The 23670-nt window shown below is 32.3% G+C and overlaps 2 protein-coding genes across 4 annotated transcripts in view; one reads left to right on the plus strand and one right to left on the minus strand.

Moving 5' to 3' along the window:
• Positions 1 to 14713, plus strand: part of LOC140448096 (uncharacterized) — a 61193-nt gene extending 46480 nt beyond the window's left edge. The window contains exons 3-6 of the mRNA XM_072541155.1: positions 2465 to 2688; positions 8591 to 8938; positions 10462 to 10663; positions 13550 to 14713. Of these exons, the coding sequence (XP_072397256.1) occupies positions 2465 to 2688; positions 8591 to 8938; positions 10462 to 10663; positions 13550 to 14150 (1375 nt within the window). The 3' untranslated portion in view covers positions 14151 to 14713. The remainder of the gene's footprint in view (positions 1 to 2464; positions 2689 to 8590; positions 8939 to 10461; positions 10664 to 13549) is intronic.
• The window catches only part of LOC140448094 (probable G-protein coupled receptor CG31760), a 412547-nt gene that overhangs the window by 253944 nt on the left and 134933 nt on the right, over positions 1 to 23670 (minus strand). The gene's annotated exons all lie outside the window — the stretch shown is intronic.

Consider the following 23670-nt stretch of genomic DNA (forward strand, 5'->3'; position numbering starts at 1 on the left):
ACTAAGTCTCCGGGCATAGATAATTTCACAGCAACCTTAATAAAAAAATGTGTGTGCACCTTTATTATTATAATGCAACGATATTTTGCTTTTGCTTCCCTATTTAGAATCTGGAGAACAGCTTTGACCAAACCAATTTTCAAAAAGTGACACTGATCTACAAGCATATCAGTTTAGTTTCCATGGCTGCTAAAATCCAGAAATTAATTATTACTGATAGTTTGAGTCAGTTTTTAATCTCTAATCATATAATTCCAATATAACAATATGGTTTTATTAAAGGTATAGTATTTTTTTCCACCCTGTATGGCATGAAAATCGATATAGTTCATATCTTTTTGTGTTTTAAAATAGTAGTCTTAACAACTTTGAGAATTTGTTTGTTTTAGCCGACAGTTGGTTTCGAAGGGTATTCTTCTTTCTGTTTTCGACCCGGTTTTTTCTTGTTCCGTTTAGAAAGATTTTGAAAATATTAGCAGCATTCGGAATAAGATTTGGCAAAATATAGGGCTTTGGCTTCTCCTTCGCTTCACTGCGAGAGATGTCAGTTCGATCCCCAGCTCGGTGACAGAAAACAAAAAGGCTAACGCAGCAGTTTAAAATTCTAAAATGAATCTGCGGCTTAGTCTAGAATATGCTGGTATCTGATCGGCCTATGGTGGAGCAGTACGGCAAGAGATAAGGGCTTGCGGCTCGGTGATACTCCTCCATAGATCCCTACCGGAAGGGCGTGTGCCGCCTAAATACCGGGTATATATATATATTAAAAAACACTTGACCACCCTGACAGCGTGTATCGTTGTGGGGAAATTTGTGAACAGGGCACTTTTCGTCAAGCAGCTAAGAGAAAGGTTGTGAGCTAGCAAATTGACATTTTGCCGCAACTACAGGAAGAAGGGTGAAAGAGAGGTTGCTACCTAAGATAACCTGCAGCAAGATAATACCGATGAATTATGAGTGTGCCATGAAATAAAAAAGTTAAATTCAGTTCTGGATGCTTAATATTATCTTTTTTACTGGCCTTTATGGATTGAATAAAAATAATACTGGTATATAATAATTTGTTGATAAATATCAGATGAAGTGTATTTTGATTAAGTTGGTGGTAAGCAGAGAAAACGACAAGAACTTCGAACTAGAAGTCATCTCATTTATTATTAAATTTCTCTGATGAAGCAAGTTACTCACGGTATGCTGTATTTTTCTATAATTCATTACTAAAATAAATTATATAGGTAGATGGAATAGCTGTCGCCCTTGTACAATAAAAACAAAACTTGTCAGTCTTCAGTGGAAGTGTTAAGAATTTTGTACCATTTGATTAAATGTTTTTATTTTTGGTATGTTTGACACGCTAGTAATGTATTGATAATTGTTATACTTTTTGTTTGGCTATAGTTGTAGATATATTTTACTAGATAATAAGCTGTCATACCTACGTATCATGATATGCTAATAACTAAGTTAATGTCATCATTTAATTTCAAATGCATTCACACCTCTACTTTACCCAGTTATGAAGGTATTCCATATAATTCTAGAAATATTTGTTTCAAACCTGATTTGTTTCAATTTACATTTTTGATTTTACTATTTTCATGTTAGGTTTATATCTATTTTATTATAATGTTAATATTTCTATATTTACTTTTACTTGGCTGAACTTTGAAGTTCAGCCTGAAAAAAAAGTTGTTAATTAGTAGCAATTATTAATTTATTACTCTCTCATAATCTTCCTTGCTTCTGGGAAACAATAAGATATTTCTGATAGGAACGTAGAGCTACTATATTAGGTAAGTGTGTTTGTTTTTTTTTACTATATATACATATTGGTTTTAAAGAGAGGTCAAACTTATTTGCCTTTTTTTAGAATCTTTCTTAAACCAATCTTATCATATTTCAAGTGACGAGTTTTTCTTGCCCCTCTAAAAAAACACAAGGTGACGCCCTTTATTTTCCCCTTTCTCTTTATACCAAATTCTGTTCATTTCCATTGGTACGTTTCAATCAATTTATCTTTATCCATGTATACTCCATACTAGATTTATATACCCACGTCCCAAAGCTCTTCTTCCCCAACGTTCCCAACTTCTGGGTATCCTCCCGTATCCTCACAATCTACCCAGCTCCAAAGTTTATTAAAAAGAAGTTAGTTACTAACAAAATTATAATTGTTTATCGAACTAGGCTATCGTAGTTGATTAAGGCAACGAGATTTACGTAGATTACTCGTATTTTAGTAAATCTTTTGAAAAATTGCCTACAAACCATTTTTATGTTAAGTTGAATCCCTTTGAAATGAGGAGATAGCTATTGGCATGGATTTTAGTTTTTTTTACTGATTGACATTTTCTTGTGAATACTAATGGTACTCTTAGTGACCATAAAGTAAACAAATCAGAATGAGCCTATAAGATGCACCATAAAGTATGCATTAAATAAGTAATTTGTATTTTATTTTTAGATGTAAACAATATGCAAAAGAAATTTATCGGAATTATCCATTCGAAGCTTTAGCATCGATGTTCTTCTATCCTTGTCGAAACTGGGATGGTCGATGTCCGAGGATTCTTAGATGGAATGAATGCATGATACACGAAGATGGATGTTCGTACGAAAGTGGCTGCAGTCGTTTCTGGAAGCATCCTAAAGCTTTTTTAAAAGGAAAGAGAGACATGCCTTATGGAGGTAAGTTAGCTTTTGGGTTCGGATTTTGTTCCGAAGGATTATAGTTTTCCATGGTACACAATTACAAATTACAAATTTTAATAATACGGCTTTGCCTTTTCTATTTAATAAATATATTCCCAAGAAACAGAATACATTACGCCTATGCACATAAGAATGTAGAACGAATAAACTATTTTTTCCATTTTTTTTCAAGAACGTAAATATATAGACCGATGCTTCAAACTATTCAATGAACTTGTCTAACTATACGCTCGTGAATCGCACCAATTTATATTGTTACAGGGGCAAATTTTATGGAACTATTTTACTTTTCACTTATTTATATGGGCGAAGCATTCACAATAAAAATTACCCCAGTAAAAATTTACTTCTGACATTTAACATTATTGCCGTTAGCTGTTAGTTCAATTTGTAGATGAGTCACCTTTAATTGAAAATTGTCCTGGTATAGTATAGCAGATTATTCTACTGAATTTTCTTCAGCCAAATTGACAACTAAACATAAAAAATTGGCTTAGTGACACAAAGCTGATTTTTGATTAAATATTGAGTTTATTGTAATGTATTTTATAATTTGTAACACACAAATTTCCAATAATTGCATTTGATAAAACCGTTATAATATAATTAAACAATTTCGGAGCCGTTTTACAGCAAATAAAGTAATCTCATTTTCTGTGTAATACAATTTAAATAAACCTATAATACCTTTATATTATTCTAGGTAAATATGTTCTTGGAATTGTACTGCCCAGCAGCAATTCCGTCTAAATTTTCAGCTGCAATAAAAGACGTTGTTCCGTGTAATTTCTTTTATTTTTATGTTAGGTGTAAAGTCGGGAAGCACGCTTAATAATAACGGTTTCTAATATTTTATTTTACAAGCTTTATCAAGCTATAATAGACGAGTTTTATTGCCCATTTTTCATTAAACTAAAATTGAATGGCATTTTTTAATTGAATGGTTTTATAATTGTCTTAAGTTGAATTAGAAATTTAATGAAAAAAATTTATGTATAAATATATTATTTAATATTCCTAAAAAATCCAGGAAAAAACTGAACTGTTTTTTTACATTCATTTATTTTGTATTTCTTCATGCCTTTAAAACCATCAATTTTGAAGTGGTGTTATTTAAAAGTTAGAAAGGTAGAAATTATCACATTAAAAGACATAAAAAATATATTTGGATTAGTATAAATTGAATACAGAGTATTGAGGTAGATACAGGGTTAGGTTATCAAAACAAACAAAATTTTGCTGCTTTATTCTTTTTAAAACTTTTTCAGTTTTAAAAGCATATTGAAAATGATATTTGGAGTACTTTCGACAGTTATCGTTCAAGAATACACATTGCAGAAAAATACTCTGGCTTGGCCACATCCGAAATACGGGCAATTATTTTGCAGAAACGTCTTTTGGTTATAGTTCGTTTAAGCCCTTTCCCAATGCTGGCCAAGATCGACTGCTCAGCACTGGGTTCGTTTCCTGTTCATTCTCTTACCACACCAATCCCAGAAAGGTACAGGAAATAAAAAAAACTTACGAAGTCATAGTAAAGGTATATATATTTATTAAATAACTAGCGGACCAACTCGACATCGAGTTTTTTAAATAAAATTTTTATTTTGCGAGAAAAATATACAATATATACAATGACCGGAAGTAAAAATATTTTTATCAATAACTCAAAAACTATAAATGATAATTTCGTGAACTTACATTTTTGAACTCTACGTTGAACTCTCTATTGATTTGACTAATAAAAACAAAACTTTTGCATGCTGATCACGAATCCGGTGTCAGATTTGCTCTATCTTGACGTTTTATGCGTGTTTCGGGTCACTTCCGGTGTCAGATCGCAACCGGAAGTACATATTTAGATTCGTCTCGAGGAGAACTTTCGATCCATATATACATTGTGGGGTCTAAAACTTAAAGTAAATTTTAACTTCCGGTCATATCAAAACCGGAAGTGAATTTTTGTACCAACAGTATATCTGGACAATCTCATACGTAATACTAATAATATTCCGAAAAAACATTTTAATTATCTAATATGGTTTTTGAGTAAAGTGGTGGACAAGAAAAGGGCTTAGCGTTTTAGTATATAAGATAATAAATAGAATTTATATTATTATGAATGTGAAACAAAAATAAATTTTTAAACTGATTCTGCTGGTTGTCGGTATAAAATAATTTAAGTATAAAAAAGCTAAGTATAAAAATATGTGGTTGGTGGTTGTTGGTTGGGCTAAGGAGGGTTGTTGGACTAGATTATAGCAATCATTTTTGTCCCCATGTTGGTAAATGGGTTTCAAATTATATTCTGATGCATCAGTGGATTTAAGATAGTATGGGTGGTTGGTGATTGTCTCCCCAAGGTAGTGTGGTTGGCTGTTGTTTGCTTCCCAAAGTTGTGTGGTTGGCTATTGCTTGCTCCCCACGGTAGTGGCCATGTATACAGCGAAGACACTAACCAATTTGTGTGACTAAAGTTTCATTGTAGAAAGATTGTAGTGATATGATTGAAAAGAGAGCGAATAACAATTTGTATCGGCTTATATAAGATGAAACGGCTACTTCTTCTTATTCACGTGCCATCTCCGCGACGGAGGTTGGCAATCGTCATGGCTATTCTGATCTTAGATGCTGCTGCTCTGAATAGTTCAATTGATGTGCATCCGTACCATTCCCTCAAGTTACGCAACCATGTTAGGGTATAGGATATACGCAGATATACGCAGGTATACGCAAAGATATTTATAATTTAGTGAGGTCGCTTTGGAATAATATAGTACGGGGGACAAGTACCAAGCGGAGCTTAATGTTACGTTCAATTGGTTGATTGAAACGTTACAACTGATGAAAGATTAACTGTATTTAATAACAAATATTTTACTGCCTTTTTATAAATAAACCAAACTATAACAAAAATAGCAATGTTAGTGACCATCGTCTATAACGGGTAGTCATCATAAGAAGAAGAGTTTACTCATATTACTCACATTATATCTACAGATTTTATGTTAGGGAAATTCTCTTCTTTTGCCTCGAAGACTTCTAGATAACGTACTCGGAAGTTTCTTAGGACGCAACAGTTTGAGAGTTTGTGTAGATGTTTTATCTGCTCACAGAATCTGTATTGTTATATATGCTACTACGAGTGTACTATTGCAATATTTTAGCTACTTCCTCAGTCTAATGACTTACAATACCCTGTAGGTATTGTTGTTTTTTTTATTGATGCTATATATAATAAACTACACTACGTATAGTACTAATCCATAATCCGTTTTGTTTAAACTAATGCAATTTATGCAACTTTTATGGTTATATGTATGTAGTTCTAAAAATATTAATTTTCTTTTGATTTTTTCCAGCATCACACTGAAACTAATTTGGCAAAAGGATATCGGTCGCAAATGTTTATGCACTTTCCGACTGATTCCGGTCAATAAGTCGGTAATTTCGTTACTCTTTATCCCGGTATATATCAGAATCCATATCAGGGCAACTAAATTTTCATTGCTTCATTCCCTGACTTTCTCTACGCATTTCCATATTACTTCAGAGCTGATTTCAGTTTTAGTTCATACCCCATTTTTTAAAGCCATTTGAGTAAGGATTCTCCTAGAAGGGTTGTTCTGCTGTGATCTTGCCAGATGTCCTGCCCATCTTAGTTTTCCTATTTTTATAAAGAATACTACGTCTTTACCACACCACCAAATATATGTTTATATCTGTGATATATCTCATAGTTGTACCTCCTTCTCCAAACACCATTTTCACAGATGCCACCGAATATTCTTCTCAGGATCCTTCGTTAAAATATAAGCAGGAGATTTTCATCTGCCTTGGAAATGGTCCATGTCTCCGACCCATATGTCAACACTGTTTGTATATTTGAATTTGTCCACCACTTCAAAGGTAGAACCGTGAATTGGTGACCGATGTTTCTGGCTCTATTGTTGGGTGTTGATGCCATTATCTTAGTTTTCTCCTTATTTACTTGCAGGCCCATATTTCTTGAGGCGTTTGACAAGGTGGTATACATTTCTTCTAGCTTGCGTGTTGTGCGGGTAACTAAAAAATGTTTTCTCTGTTGTCTGTTTGGGCATCCCTGACCACCTTTTCCAGAGCTATGTTGAAAAGGAGACACGCCAGCGCATCTCCCTGTCGCAGCCCAACATGCGTCTCAAATGCCTGTGATTGTTCGCCCTGTATTTTGACTTTGCAAACAACTTTACGCATTGTAGCCTTAACCAACCTTATCAGTTTATCGGGGATGTGGAATTCGTCCATGGCTTCATACAATTTATTTCTTAGGACACTATCATGGGCCGATTTAAAATCTACGAAAAGATGGTATGTATCGATATTGAATTTATTGGTTTTTTCCAGTATTTGCCTTAGCACAAAGATTTGGTCTGTTGTTGATCGACCAGGCCTAAAACCACTTTGATATTCGCCAAGAAGCTCCTCTGAATATTCACTCAGGCGACCATATAAAATACTCGAAAATATTTTGTATGCTGTATTAAGGAGGGTTATTCTCCTATTATATATATATATATATATATATATATTATATTATATATATATATATATATATATATATATATATATATATAGGTATAAAATCAAGGATTATATATTTAGGTAGCCATCGGGAATCTGCTTATTGTACCTATTACGTACAAACCAGCTAGTCTTCTGAATAATGTCTGTTTTAGCACTTTTTGACCTGTATGACATTAAACCAACTACTTTAATTTTTTTATATTTGTACCCTGACTTCTGTGGTTCCACAAACTTCTGTATAATCATTTTTGGTTGGTTCTAACTCCTATTTGACTTGTGTTTTGAAGTCAAACACCTCAAATCGATTATCTACATAAGCGATTGAGCGTTTTTCCTTGATTTCAGCACCTAGCATATTTTACAGATTCTCTCAAATATCTAACAGTACAAAAGTACGCCGATTTTGATATAACAAACATACTGGTAATATTACTACAAAATTGACAGTATAATCTTCCAGCTGAACTATATAAAGAAGGTAGCCATAATACCATAATGGCATTACAGCAGCTTATAAAAGAAAAATGGACACATAAATCCCTTCCCAATGATTGGAATGTTGGAATACTTTGCACCATACACAAAAAATGAGATATCTTTGAATGCTCTAAACACAGAGAAATTTCGGTTCTAAATTACATACATAGCATCTTACGACTTTGTAAATAGAAGAGAAATGTTCATAACAACGAAAGTGATAGAAATACTAAATCAGTTGGTATATTTAACAAAACTAACCCTTGAAAAAGTTGAATGTAGAGTACGCATTCAGGTGAAACTGCCTGAACCTTTTATAACAATGGGCTGCGCCAAGGAGACCCTCTCTGCTGTATACTGTTTAATCTGGCTCTGGAAAAAGTAATACATATGTCACAAATCACAACCACTGGTTCAATATATAATAAATCAGTGCAAATCCTGGCCTATGCTGATGATGTCAAAATTGTTGGCAGAACGGAAAACGCCGTACGAGAGGCCTATGTAGCATTAAAGAATCAGCTACAAAAATATTAGAATTTTATTTCATAAAATTTAGCTCTGTTTTTTAAATATGGTGGTACGTAGAGATAAAGGATAAGAACATAAAATTGTTCAGTTTTAGTTTTTGATTTGTAGTAGCTGCTGAATAAAATCTCAATAGCATATCCGTCAATTTCTTTAGATACCTTTGTTAAGTGTTTCCAAATGTTTGTTTTAAAAATATTTTTTTATGCATATTACAAAGTTCAACCATATGTTTATTTACGCATAGTTTTTGTAATTTTATCTGTATAAAATACGAATTCTAATTTCTAAGTAATAAATTTTGTTTCAGATATTAGACTAGTAGCCATTCCAGAAAAACTTCTCGACTTTATAAAATGCGTCCAATGCGAAAGTTATCTATCTTGTGAGCCAGTCTATATCCGATCTGATGGAAAAAACATCTGCCACAGATGTATCCACTCTAACGGTGTCCCACCAGATTGTATCAGAAATTTGGGATACGAGATATTATCCAGCATTATAATATTTCCTTGTGTATTTAGAAATAGAGGTTGTCCCACGAGATTAAAGTTCGGTACAGATCTTTGGCACCATGAGGCTGAGTGTTCGTACAACCAGATGTTTAAGAAGAAAATGCCCGAAATGGAAATGGGTGTTTTTAAAAGTAATGTCTATGGTAAGTTATTTGAATCTATTTTAATATTGCTGTATCATTATAATTTAAAACATTCCACAGACCAACTCACAATCGTTTTAACTGACAAGAACCACGTGTTAAAAAACCGAACAGGGAGACTTGTAGCTCCTTAAGTATTAAATTTTATTCAATGTCATCGACCTAGAGTCACCATATAATTTAATTTTGGAAAGATGTAAACTCATATATGGATGTCATAGCCACAAATTCATTGTTAGCTTCAACTACATAAGCACTGAGGATGATCATATTAGATCGAAAACGTTATGCTACTCTATAAATTTTGACGACACTTGCAAAAATTTTAACTATATGTTTTTATATACCTAAATACAATTGTGAATTGTTTTAACTTCTGTATGTTTTTTTAATAAAATAAAAGTATACCATATAAATAACATTAAATTAATTTCGCTTTTTTAAAGTATTTACGGGAATACGGCAACTGATCGTAGACTGACTTAACTATCTATTATCGACATCCTGAGCTTACGGTATATATACTTATATTTTATTTTGGAAAAAAATAATAACTAAATGTTTATATTCATACATAATATTTATAACAAAGAAGAGAATATTAAAAACCGTAAAAGTGGCATCATAAAGAACAATAGCAGAATGTACTCTATATGACCATTAAAGCAATTAAGAAGTAAGTACGAAGTAGAAACGTGGACATTGAAGGCGGAAACTCTATCAAAACTTCCAGCTTTTGAGCTATGGTTATATAGAAGGATCCTGAAGATACCGTGGACAGACAAAGTCACCAATGAAGAAGTACTACGGAGGATGAACATAACCGTGGATTTGGTCAACATCTTAAAGGGCCGTAAGCTGCAGTACTTGTTACATATAATAAAAAATCAACGCAGATATTAGGTACACCAATGCATTTTTCAAGGTAAAATTAAAGGAAAAAGGGACCCAGGATGAAGAAGACTGAGAGCATGGTATAGAAAGACCTCAACTCAGCTATTCCGTATAGCAAATACCAAAGTCATCCAGAGTTTTCTTCCCCGATGGCTTGCACCTCGACAGCATGGACCACCGCCTACGAGATCATTTTACTACATCTTTTATTGACAGATATTCTTTTAATTTTTTACTTTTCATTTAATGGCTTTATTTTGTTGGTTATTTTTCATGTAATTTTAAATTTAAACCTGCTTGGAATAAATATATGATGACTAGAAACGAATTGATCGAGAGTAGTGAATCGATGTAAAGAATCGCCATTTCGTGACGCTACCCATGGCGCTGGTTCCGTGAGGCTCTCCTCAACATTTTACTATAGAGAAAAAAGAAATAAAACGCCAGTACAGAAGCTTATCTTAAAAAATGACAATCTCTTTTTTTAGAATAACTTTTATGTGTGCCAGGAACAGTAAATATCCTGAAGAAAATCATATTATTTTAGATAAAGCTTCTGAATCAATGTTAAAGTTATATTTTTCATTAACTAATTTTTTTACAATTATACTTTATTGTAATTTTTCTAGGCGAGTTATCAGATTTTGAATTAAAAAAGAAGTTAGTACAGTCACTAAAAAACAAGCAAGAAAAGAAGCTCAAAAAAGCCGAAGAAATTGAAGCAGCCATAACAAGGATGAGTTCAGAGGATGGTTCGGACCGCGATTCTGATAAAGCTAATTCTTATAACAAACATTTGTCCGAAGGATCAAGTTCACCATCACCAACAAGGTAATTTTTTAACGTAAATTTAGATACTGTTTTGTTTACACAAAAGTATGATAGAACTGCTGGAGTAGACATTTGTATTATCTTTTTTGCATCTTATTATTTCTACATTATTCTTTTATTATTTCCCAATTGTATTGGTTTTATCTTTTTACTTTATTATAAGCATACATCCACAGGAAAATTTGCAAAAGATTAACTATACAAATAAATCCAGCTCTATAAAAGATGGAAGTAAAGCAAAAGTTTAACTTATGAACCATCAAAATTAAACATTCAGTTTTTTATAAGAAAAAATAGAATTAAGTTAGTATTATGTACAATGTGCGAAGAACAAAAGTAAATAGAAAGTGAGTAAAAGGACAGAATTCGGAGAACATGGAGGAAAAACAGAATTCCAGAAGCATTGATGTTGTTTGTTATCTAAACAATAAGTTTTGTATTTAACTCTAGATAACATCATTTGGCCACGTTGTTTTAAAATTGAGTAAGCAAAATTACCAAGCTAACACTTCAAAGGTCTATCAAAGATAAGAAGGTCACCAGGTTGTTAATTACAAATGTTTAGCAACTATATCTCGAACACGCACGATCAAGAATAACGTCAAGTTAGACTCAAATACACAAAGTTGTATTTCAAAAAAGTGAACATACCGGAGTGTTGCTACTAATAGTGTGAGTTGACATAATCAATCAAGTATACAAGGCTTTAAACACCTCTATCATGAATGTAGATATCAACATAATAATACGAAGTGAGGACACTGCTTGTGCTGACATAAAACACAAACTATTCAAGAAAATAAACCATAGTAATTAATCTGAGGTTTACTATACCAATCAAATTAAGGACTATTTTTGTAAAGCTTATAATATATATGTATCATTTATTATTTAACTATTACTTACTTATTTATTTACTTAACAATTTATATTAAAGAATCTAATAGTATTTAATTTCAAAATTATTAAACAAACATGTAATCTGTAAGTTAAATCAAAAGTGCTGTCTTTTAGTGTAATTCCTGTGCAAATTTGATGCCGTATACAAACGGCATGGTATTAAAAAAGTTTTCACTCGAGAACGTATATATACGTCACTGGGAACAGTCGAACTTTTCCCCAAACCGTATATATACGTCACTGGTAAAAAAAGGATTAATAAACTGTGCTCGATACCTGCCTTTCATTTGATCAAATTTAAATTACTGTTTTATTGATGAGGCCGTAGAAAAAGATCTTAATACTGAAGTAGCCAACTTGTTCAACGATACTTTCTCAAACCATTCTCCTATCCATAGGGCGACAGTACAAAAAATTGTACTTAAAGCGCTTAGAGGAAACTGAACGAGTAAAAGCTGGCATTCGAACAGGCAGACTAAATGCTGTTATACATTCTCCCCATAAACTTACAGTACTGCTTTAGCAGTCCAACTGCTCCTAGTTTGTTGACGGTTTTAAAGTTTTGAAGGAATATAGAGCACTTACAGGGGATATAGAGGATCTTAACAGGATCAATACTTCATATTCCATAAAAATAAATACACGTCTTTTTCTGGTCCAGCGGGCGTCCAGAAATTTTCTATATCCATTTCAATGGGTAGTAAAAGTTCCCTTACCATGGTGTCTCTTAGTTTTGTCATGGTTTCAGACATCACTGTCATATTTTAAACTTAGGAAAACAATTTTGCTTTTAATTTAGGTGAAAATATTTATTTATTTAACTGTTTTTTTGTATCTATATCACACATCGACATCGAGTTTAAACGTTAAATCCAACCCTATTTCCCGTACTCTGTGTAATAAATAGAGGAGTAGGCACTTATATATAGATTTCATCCAAAAAATAGACTTACAATTTATTTTATGATACTGTTACAATATTGGTATTTTAGATGTTGACCTTTATTTCAAAGTTCTCTCTGCGTATGGCCTTTGATATTTTCATATACGTTTGAAACTCTCCTACTAAATATTTATTGGAAATTATGGATAACATGTATTTCATTATATCATGTAAACACATAAACTACAAACATCTCGACCGATTCGTAATTATATTAAAGGAAATCCCGGAGGTATATATTGCCAAGCATACGAGTAAAACCAAATAAAAGATAATTTTGAAAAAGAGAATTAGTAAAAGTAGGAAATTTACCTTTGTTAATTTCATCTCAACTTTAACCTTTATCAAAAAATGCTTGATATTTCATAAATAAGTTGATGATATAATTAATTTATACTGTGTATAATATTTTTACCTGGAAGCCGACTCCATAAAGTTCGATTCTTCCAGCATGGCCATAATTTTAGGTACCTTTGATTCGTTAAAATTTTTTTAGGACCACTATTATTACTAGTACGACCGAAACTGGTCGATTCAAGTTAATTTGACATCTTATTTTCACCTTATAGAACAAAAATTATTTTATGTACTAATAATATGCCTTGTGCCTAGTGTTGCGAAATTGCAACACAGATAATTGGGCAGTTGTACCAACTAGCATAGATAAAATAATAGCACTTGTTTGATAGAGATATCTTTTTTTATGGTTTAACAATACGCTGCTACCAAAATCCAAATTTTTGTCCAGTTAATTTATACATAAACGACTTAATACTAACTAAAAACACGTGTTCACAGAAGTCAAAATTAATCTACAACTTTCAATATGCTATAATGCCCAAATAAAACATACATAGTAATCAGTTGTGAAATAAATCTGAACTTTAACTGCTCGAATAAGTCATATCATTTTCCAAAAGATGTCGCCATAGTGAGTTATATCAATTGTTGCGAAAATGCAATGCTGGGCAATATTTGGTTAAACTTAAGCAATATTATCCAAATCCTTAGTCACGATATTTATTTATTAATTTTATTTTTAGATTGGAAGATCGAGACCAGAAACTATTAACACCTAGTAATGGCGATTTTAAACCAGCATCACCAATATCACCAGTCTTTGTGAACTCACCTGAAGATTTCCTTCACTTTAATTATAACAATATTCGTCCAAACAGTGAAAATTATCACCAAAATATAAATTTTGCACAAATTCATTACTCACATCAAAATAGTAATGTTTCAAACCAAAATACACACTACAAAAACGAACATACTGCTGATAATGAATATATGCGAAATGTTTCTGAAAACAATCACTTTAATCAACATGGGTACTATGACGCTCCTTTAAGAAGTCCTTCTATACTCAAAACCCCACTACAAGAACTAGATTTCAATCCAATGGATGGTCAGTCACCGATTTACGTTAATCCTTATGGTCAAGGATTAATTCCTAAACCTTCTTTTAAGGGGGTCGTACGAACGGATAGTCTATCCAGCAATAGAGAGTTAATCCACGAATTGCGTGTAAGACAGAGCAGGTTCAAAAAATCTAACGAGAAGAAAGATGCCGAAAGTCCTTATAAAGAGTGTCAAAATTTGGAAGAAATCATACAAGTACATAAAAAAATAGATCAATAGAACCATCTTTACCATTATTGCCATGGTATGATTAATAATAACTATATAAGGAACCACAAGAAATGGGATAAAACATCAAAATAATTTATTATTGTAGCAGTAATACCGTAAGACATTGTAAGATAAAAAATCAGTGGTCATTTAATATATTTCAATCTTTTGATTGAATTATATTAAATGTTTGAACACATATTTCGCCCGTCTAATCTCTTTAAAAATATTGCAAATGACTAATTTTATCACGAAGTCAATGTCTTCTATCACTATATAAATTCTAAGACATACAGTAAAGTAAAAGATCTTTTCGTAAATGAAATACATACATAATAAGTTAATGGAAACAAATTAGTAATTATTTTGCAGTGTATATTAAATATTATTTGGTTAAAAATCTCATTTTAGTGATATCTTAATTGTTTTGAACTAAAGGCGGCGAACTTAAATCGGTATTAACCGTGGACGGGCGATATATTTTTAGAGTCAACTATAATGTTTGTAAATTTTAAAATATTATATATGTAATTTTAAATTATTTTATTAAAACGTTTATCATTTGTTCACAATTACTTTTTTCTAATTTTACACCTTTTTATAAATAGACATATAAGGGTACAAGTCCTTTAAAAATATCGACACTTTTTAATATGCGGCAGCTAAAAATAAATTATATAGGGTTGGCCACTCAAAAACGCCCATCCTGATATTTGGCAATATTTATTGGATTTTGTAAAAATTCGTTTTGTAAAAATTTTGTGAAAATTTGTAAAAAGGTCGATTTTTATTTAAAAATGGTCATGTTTTAATATGACAAGATAAGATAGCTTATGGCCTTTATCTTAAATGTGAAGAATTTAAAATTCGTCATTAAACATTAAAATACGTGATATTTTTAAAATTCACTTATCGGTTAATCCTTAGTCTGTACCCAACATCGTGTTGTGAAATCAAAATCCAATTAGTTAGTTATCGTACTTTATTGTGAATAGTACATCGAGGCAGACAATTGCTGCAAGGCGCCTGGTAGTGAAATTCGCGCATTTTTTTTTAAATAACTAATATATTATATATCTTTTTCGAGAAATTGAAATTTTATTGGTAAGTAAAATTGTTAATAATATAATTATTTATAAGAATTAATAATATATATGAAACATATTAGATTATTGTAGAATTCTATATTATAACATATTTTATAATTTTAGATTACGCCATGTCTCGTAAAAATCCAAAGGAAGTGTTAACCCAAGCACAATTAGAGGAAATTCTAAATAATATGACAGATATTGAAGATGAAACAGATGAAATATTGGAAAGTGATAGTGATTTGGATGAACAACAAATTGAGGAGAACCACGACGATACATGTTCAGAGCAAGACATATCAGATGAGAAGAAAGTGTTTTACGAAAACGTTGAAGATACATTCATTGGCAAGGATAAAACATGTAAGTGGTATAAAACTTCTTTTGCAACATCTAAGACAAAGCAACAAAATATAATGAGAGTACCACCGGGATTAAAAGGAACTGCACGTCAAATAAAAACAGAAATTGATGCGTTTTTTACTATTATCAATATTGATATGGTTGATGAAATTCTAATTTTTACCAGTTTATATATAAATGAACATAGAGATAAAATGCAATATTTGAGAGATAGAGATTGCAGGAATGTGGACAGGAGTGAGTTATTGGCCTTTTTGGACTCCTCTATTTGATTGGCATAAAGCACGGCAATCACACAAATGTGGTGGAACTTTGGGAACAAGATGGCACAGGGATTGATATTGTTCGAGCAGTAATGAGCCACAAACGTTTCCTATTTATTGCACGTTCATTGAGATTTGATGATAAACATACAAGGAGTGATAGATGTAAAATAGACAAGCTGTCGGCCATTAGATCGTTTTTTGACAGATTTATAAAAAATTGTCAAAACTCATACAATTTGTCAGAGTATACAACAATTGATGAAATGCTCCATCCCTTTAGAGGTAGGTGTAGCTGGATACAATATATACCCAACAAACCTGTTAAGTACGGGATAAAAATGTACGCGTTATGTGATGCTCAAACATTTTATACCGCCAATTTAGAGATATATTGCGGTAAACACTCAAGTGGCCCATACGACGTATCAAATTCGGCCTTTGACGTTGTAAAACGTCTAATACAGTCCGTAGAAATGACAGGAAGAAACATAACAACAGATAATTTTTATACTAGTATTCCGTTAGCTAGATATTTGCTGCAGAAGAAAGTTACTCTGCTTGGGTCGCTGAAGAAAAACAAAAGAGAAATTCCTCAAGAATGTCTTCCACATAAATCAAGGGCAGTTCAATCTAGCATATTTCGATTTCAAAAAGATTATATGATTACCTCTTACGTGCCGCGTAAAAGTAAGTCAGTCATACTATTATCGTCTATGCACAACGAAAGTACAGTTGACATGGATACTAAGAAATCACAGTTGATTTTAGATTACAATAAAACAAAAGGATGAGTTTTTTTCTGTACAATTTATTAAAATTAGTTAAATTAATAAAACGTTCTTATTTTTTGACAAAATAAATAACGATACAGTTAATCAATAATTAAAAGTGTCGAAAACAATAAGAAACTACATGGCAGCAAATTGCTGCGGCGCGCCTGATGATGTAATTATTTAGGGCGCGCCTGGCCGAAGGTTAAAAGAATGATTATGAAGAAGGTGAAATGCGTACGTAGAATCTATTTTTCTATTATTGAAAGCCCTTTTTATGTTTTGCTATACGTTTGATAAAAGTTCTACCAGTTTGACCGAAGTAAGTTTTTGGGCAGTCGCTGCGTTTAAGTATGTATATCCCAGTGTGTAAGTGCTTTTTCTTTTGGCTATTGTTGTTTTTAATATATTTGCATAAATTGTTGTTAATTATAAAAGCTTGAGATTAGCTAAATTTCAATAGATTATTGACAAATAAATAAATTTTTATTTATCCAGTCAACGTGAAACAAAAGTGAAGTGAAAATGTTTTTAACGGGAAAAGGAATCAGGATCAAGTGATTTTCAGTACGCTACAGTGCAGTTTTCAAGTGTAATGCAGAATGAGCCTACGAACCTAATACATCCGTATTACCAAGTAAGTCAAATAGTAAGTAAGTCAGAAACACATAATGAATATGATTCGACGTCAGATAAAAAACCCGTGGCAAACAAAAAGATCAAAAAGAAAAAGGTTTAAACGTCAAGATTCGAAAGAAGAAGAAGCTCGAATTACACTCTCAAGTAGATTTCAGCCACTTCCACAGGAAAACTCCGTAAATGATACCCCTTCAATTTTTATATATGGCGTGAATGACTATAACAAAATAACAGATATTTAAGCTTAAGCAGTAGAAGTAGAAACTTACTTTACTAAAGCCTTAACAAACAACACAATAAAAAAATTTACCAAAGACACCTGATTCCTACAAAAAACTAATACATCACGTACGAGAGGAAAACATCGTCCACCATACATACCAACCTAAAGAAAAGAGAGTATACAGATCAGTTATTCGAGACCTATGTCACTCCTTTCCGATAGATGAAATAAAAGCGGAAATCCAGAAAAAGGATCATAAGATACGGAACGGTACAAATGTCAGACACAGATTAAGCCATGAACCATTACCATTATTTTTTGTGGACCTCGAGCCTCAAACGAACAACAAAGAAATATTTGAACTACAGTATATACAACGTTGTAAAATAAGGGTAGAACCACTGAGAATTAAAAGAAATATACCACAATGTACACGATGTCAAGAATATGGTCACACTAAAACGTAATATGCAAAACCATATAATTGCGTAAAATGCGCTGGATTACACAACACAAAGGACTGCAAGAAACCAAAACATATGTCAGCAATTTCACTCACTGCAACGGAGACCATTCTTCTAATTATAGAAGATGTTCTGTTTATCGTGAATTAGTAAATGTCAGATACAATGACAAATCAAAACAAATCACCACTCAAAATCCTGTCAACAGTCTTAATGTAAATATACCTACCCAATATCATGCTCATAATTTCAATAGAATCAGTTATAGAGATGCTGCCATTGGAAACATAAATACAGATAATAAAAATAACAACAATGAATTAGCAGATAAACTATTAAATTTTCTAAACGAATCTAAAAATATATTCTCTCAACTTTTAAACCAAAATAGCATGATTTTAACCATATTAACTACAGTCATTAACAAAGTAACAAAACAGCTTTCAAGTCATTACGAATTTCATCGTAGAATGACATTTCAAACCATATAGTAGAGATATCACTGCTTTTAAAAATTAATAATATAGACATTCTATTAATATTTGAAAGCCATGCCACATAAAGAACAGTTATTAAGATACCTTACTAAACTGTGTATTATACAAACCATCCAGACGAAGGAGCACATACTGGCTCTGCCGTTATTATTAAATCAAAAATTAAACACTATGCAGTGCAACCTTATATTACGGAAAAAAATCAAGCAGCAATCATTAAAATCGAAATAAACATGTCGTCCAGTGTAGCATCAGTCTACAGCCCATCTAAATTCATTTAACAGAAAAGTAGCCGTCAACAAATGCATGCACAGAATACACGAAACCTGATGTTTATATAATTGTACAGGGTTGTATTAAGATTCTAGAAGTCTATAACATCTGAATTTGAAATAAATTAATTTATAATTTTTAGGATTACTGTTAAAATAATAGTAATCAATGATTAATCTTCCAAAGAAGTATACTTTACTATTAGTTTTTGTAAACTGTCATTCACACATCATTAGATAATTGTGGTATTAATCAAAAGGCAAAAAATAGAAAGTTGTTTTTATACATTTTACGCTTTAAGACCAATATTTGGAAATAAGTAATAATATTATCATTAATGATATAAAAAGAGACCTCTTCTTGTGGAAAAGTTAGGGAAAATACTTATACATATATTATTGGGTAGATAGACCTATACATTTAACATTACATTAACATTAATAAATAAAATTTATTAAGTCGACGTTTCGATTTCGATTTAACATTTATTTGTGTCAGCAGAAACGAATGTATATTTAGAAGAATTGTGACGTCACTATTTTTGACTTTGATGCCGGTTATGTCGAAGATGGTTCGATATATCAAAATGCCGTTTTCAGATTTTGATTCAGGAGACAAAACTATATATGAATCCATCGATAAACGTCCCCAAGTATTGCATAGGCGACAACGCACAAACGAACATACTTCGCGGATGTAAAACGAAAGGATTTCTTTGAAAATGATGAAAAAAAACTTTTTACTATTACATATAAGTAATATCGAATTACGAAAAATAAGTACTGGAAAACTACATAGGTACAATGAGTAAAATGGGTTACAGTTTTTCATTTTTAAAATATTCCATTTTGTTTATGTAATTTCGAATAATTTCTTATCTTTTATTTATCATTGCTACTCATTTCCACATCAAAAGCTAGATTCATCTTCAACCGGATAGGGGCCTTCTTCAAGAGCCACAACCTCTCTCTCTCTCTTGGTATAAAAGTAAGAATGCTGCGATGCTACGTCTAATCTGTTCTTTTTTATGGTGTTGAATCGTGGACCTTAAACGAAGATATGTGCAGAAAATTGGAAGTATTTGAGATGTGGCTATATCGGAGAATACTTAAAATCCCGTAGACTGACCGAGTCACTAATGAGGAGGTTCTCAGAAGAATGAAGAAGAACCGAGAGGTACTGACCACCATCAAATCTCGAAAGTAACAGTACTTTGGACACATTATGCGAAATGAATCCAGATATGCCCTTCTACAAGCCATCCTGCTAGGAAAAATATTTGGACAACGGGGTCCAGGAAGAAGAACGTCCTGGTTGAAGAACCTCAGAACCTGGTTTAACACAACATTTATGCAGCTTTTCCGCGCTGTGCGAGATAAGGTGAAAATTGCCATGACGATCGCCAACATTCGTCACCGATAGGCACATCAAGAAGAAGAGAACTCATTTTTCATGTCGGCAAACTTAAAAGTTGTATTTTTAGCTGCTACATAATTTTATCATACTATTTTTTATGTATATTAACAAGTGCTAAAAGTTGCACTTTGAGAAGTGAGTCGTCAAAGGGGATGCTTTTTAGATGTAGCCATTCTTGGATATCCGCTTTTCTAGAGGATGTGGTGGGGATCTTTTCAGATTTTCTGGAATGATACGACGCATTGTCCATTACAACCACAGAATTTGCTTCCAATTTGGGTAAAGTTTTCTCAAACCAACTCTCAAAACCTTTTTCATCAATTTCCTCATGGTAATCTCCACTTTTCTTTGATTCAAAACTCCATAGAGCGTCAGGAACAAATCCGTCTTAGCTGCCTATGTGACAAATATTCTATTTGGTCATCTCTGTCTGTAAGCATACTGTTCCTGCCACGATTTTCAAATTTGAATTGAAGTTTTTTCAAAAGCTTGTAAAAAGTAGTACGTTTGACATCAGATTAGGGTCGTCGTTAACCTGTTGTAGAACTCTATCTATCGTGGGAATTTCATTTCTAAAAAAGAATTGATGCACTATTCCTCCTATCGCTACCTTGTCAAAATCATCTACAGATTCGTGTTTGCCTTTACGAGTGGTAAATTTTTTGGTGCAGCTAATGTGTGTGTAGTTTTATATTCTCTAATAACTTTAAACACAGAACTATCCGATACTCCAACTTTATCGGCTACTCTTTTCTCAACAGCGGACAATATTAACGCCAGATTTTCTTGTAACTCGTGCTTATACACGTTTACAATTACTTCAGTTGAGAGAAAACAGCGAACACCTTAAAAATGTTCACAGTTCTAAGTTTATTTAAATAACACTATAAGTATAAACCAACACTATAATTATACCAACACACACACACACATATTATAGAGCTATTAAAAGTAAAAATTATATTTATATAATTAAATTCAACAGACATAAATGTGATTAGTAAGGATTACTGAATCCATATCTGTTAAAACTGCAAATTATGCGTCTTTGTTTAGAGGTGTAGATTGTCGTTACTTGTGCGTTTCTACTTGTTACTTTTGATACGCTTTTGTATATAATCAGTTACAGTATAAGTGATTTTGTAACAAGTAGATACTTCTTCAGCATCTCTAGATTTTGGGAATGAATATATCACGAGTCCGTAGTGTTTATATTCCACTTTTCTGTTAGGCGAATATAATTATAGGCATGCCATTTCAAGCGAAGAGTATCATGATTTCATAAAAACTTGTGGATCCAAATTCATAGTAGCAGCAGACTGGAATGCCAAACACACCACGTGGGGTTCCAGATTAATCACGCCTAAAGTTAGAGCATTCATGAATATCATTTAACAAAATAACAAAATACTTATAAACTGAAGAACCCACATATTGGCCTACGGACGCCAAAAAATTCCACATTTGATAGATTTGGCTACAACAAAAGGGATAGCCGACATCCATAGTGCAATAAAGTCAAACTTTGATTTAACATTAGATCACAGCACAATAATAACAAGAACACACATAATATGAAGAACACCACCACCCAAACTCACAACTAAAGAAACAAACTGGAATGTTGTTCAAAATTCTATAAATACAAAGATTAGACTACATACTAAGATTAAAAAAAACCAAGATGTAGAGAAAGTAGTAGACTATTTAACAACAGGATGGCAAGAAACGCTACAGCGCCAAAGAAATGTGCAAGAAAACCAAAATATCCCTCTTCACATAAGTGAAAACTTGTAGCTAAAAAAAAGAAGAGTTCGACGCATATTGAAACAAATGAGAAATCCACTAAATGAAACGTACCTTAAAAGAGCATTACATGAAGATAAAAACGAATCTTTCCAGTTTTATGTTTTAAACTTCTCGTATAAAATTCTCACATGAATACCACTCTATATGGAAAGCTACAAATAAATTTAAACGGCTGACAATAACAAAGAAAAACAGATATAACCCGGGCCCACACAAACGTAGAAAAAACAACACTATTCGCAGAGCTTCTTGCAAGTGTATTCGCAGCACCACCTACTAACAACGGTGAAGATGAAAATAAAAGAATGTGCCTCGAAACTCCATGTCAACTATCACTTTCTCTGACAACTTTTACTCCGAAAAAGGTTCGACAACAAATAAAAATGCTGAATCCTAAAAAAGCTCTGGCTATACTTTAATAACCGGAAAATTATTTCAGAAGCTTCCGAGAAAAGCAGTGGTGGTATTAACAAGAATATACAACAGCATACTACGTCTTCGCTACTTTCCAATACAATGAAAATTTGATCATGTTACTATGATTCCGAAACCTGGTAAGCCCGCAACACAAGCAAATTCATATCGCCCTATAAGCCTACTCCCAATAATGTCGAAAATATTAGAAAGGCTACTATTACATAAAATCAAGTAAGTTATTCCCATAAACGAAATTATACCACAACACCAATTTGGATTTAGACGTGAATACTCAACTATCCAACAATGCCACAAAATAGTAAATGTAATTAAAACAACTCTCGACGAAAAAAGTTTTGCGCTGGAGTGTTTCTAGATATACAACAGGCATTTGATAGAGTATGGCATAAAGGTCTTCTCTACAAACTGAAATTACACGTAACAGACCCACTATATTTTATACAAAAATTGTATCTTGCTGACTGTTACTTCCAAGTTAAAATTGAAGACAGCTACTCAAATTACCACATCATACAATGTGGCGTACCTCAGGGTAGCGTTCTGGGCCCATTTCTTTTTCTGATATTTACAGCAGATGTTCCAACCAGCAATGATACTTTCTTAGCTACTTTTGCCGATGACACGGGAATCTTGGCAATGGATATCGACTCTAATGTAGCATCACAAAAAGTACAAAATCATTTAGAATAATTTTAAAACTGGCTTAAGCGATGGAAGATTAATGGTTATGCTAGTAAATCAGTACAAATTACTTTTACAACAAGAAAATCTACATGTCCACAAGTTTCTATTAATAATACTACCATTCCAATAAAACAAGTTGTCAAATACATGGGATTCCACCTGGATGAAAATCTTCATGAAAAACGCACATTAAAACTAAACAGAAACAACTAGATCTTAAACTAAAAAATATGAACTGGCTATTCAACAAAAGGTCTCAGTTATCTCTTGAAAATAACCTGCTTCTGTACAAAACCATACTCATACCAGTTTGAGCATATGGAGTAGAACTATGGGGCTGTAATAAACCTTCATATACGAAAATCCTTCAAACATACCAATCCAAAATACTCCGTATGATAAGTAAAGCTCCATGGTATGTATCTGACCAAACACAACGATCTGGACATCCCACTATTATTCTTTGAATTTTACTTTTATTTAAATAAACTACTGTTTACATTTACTAAATTTCATTACGTTTATTATAGAGGATTATAAAGACTTAGTGACATCTAATTATGCGATCTTTTTTGTAAAATTTAATTTGAAAATGT

This window comes from Diabrotica undecimpunctata, chromosome 8, assembly GCF_040954645.1.
Source record: "Diabrotica undecimpunctata isolate CICGRU chromosome 8, icDiaUnde3, whole genome shotgun sequence".
Taxonomy (NCBI): domain Eukaryota; kingdom Metazoa; phylum Arthropoda; class Insecta; order Coleoptera; family Chrysomelidae; genus Diabrotica; species Diabrotica undecimpunctata.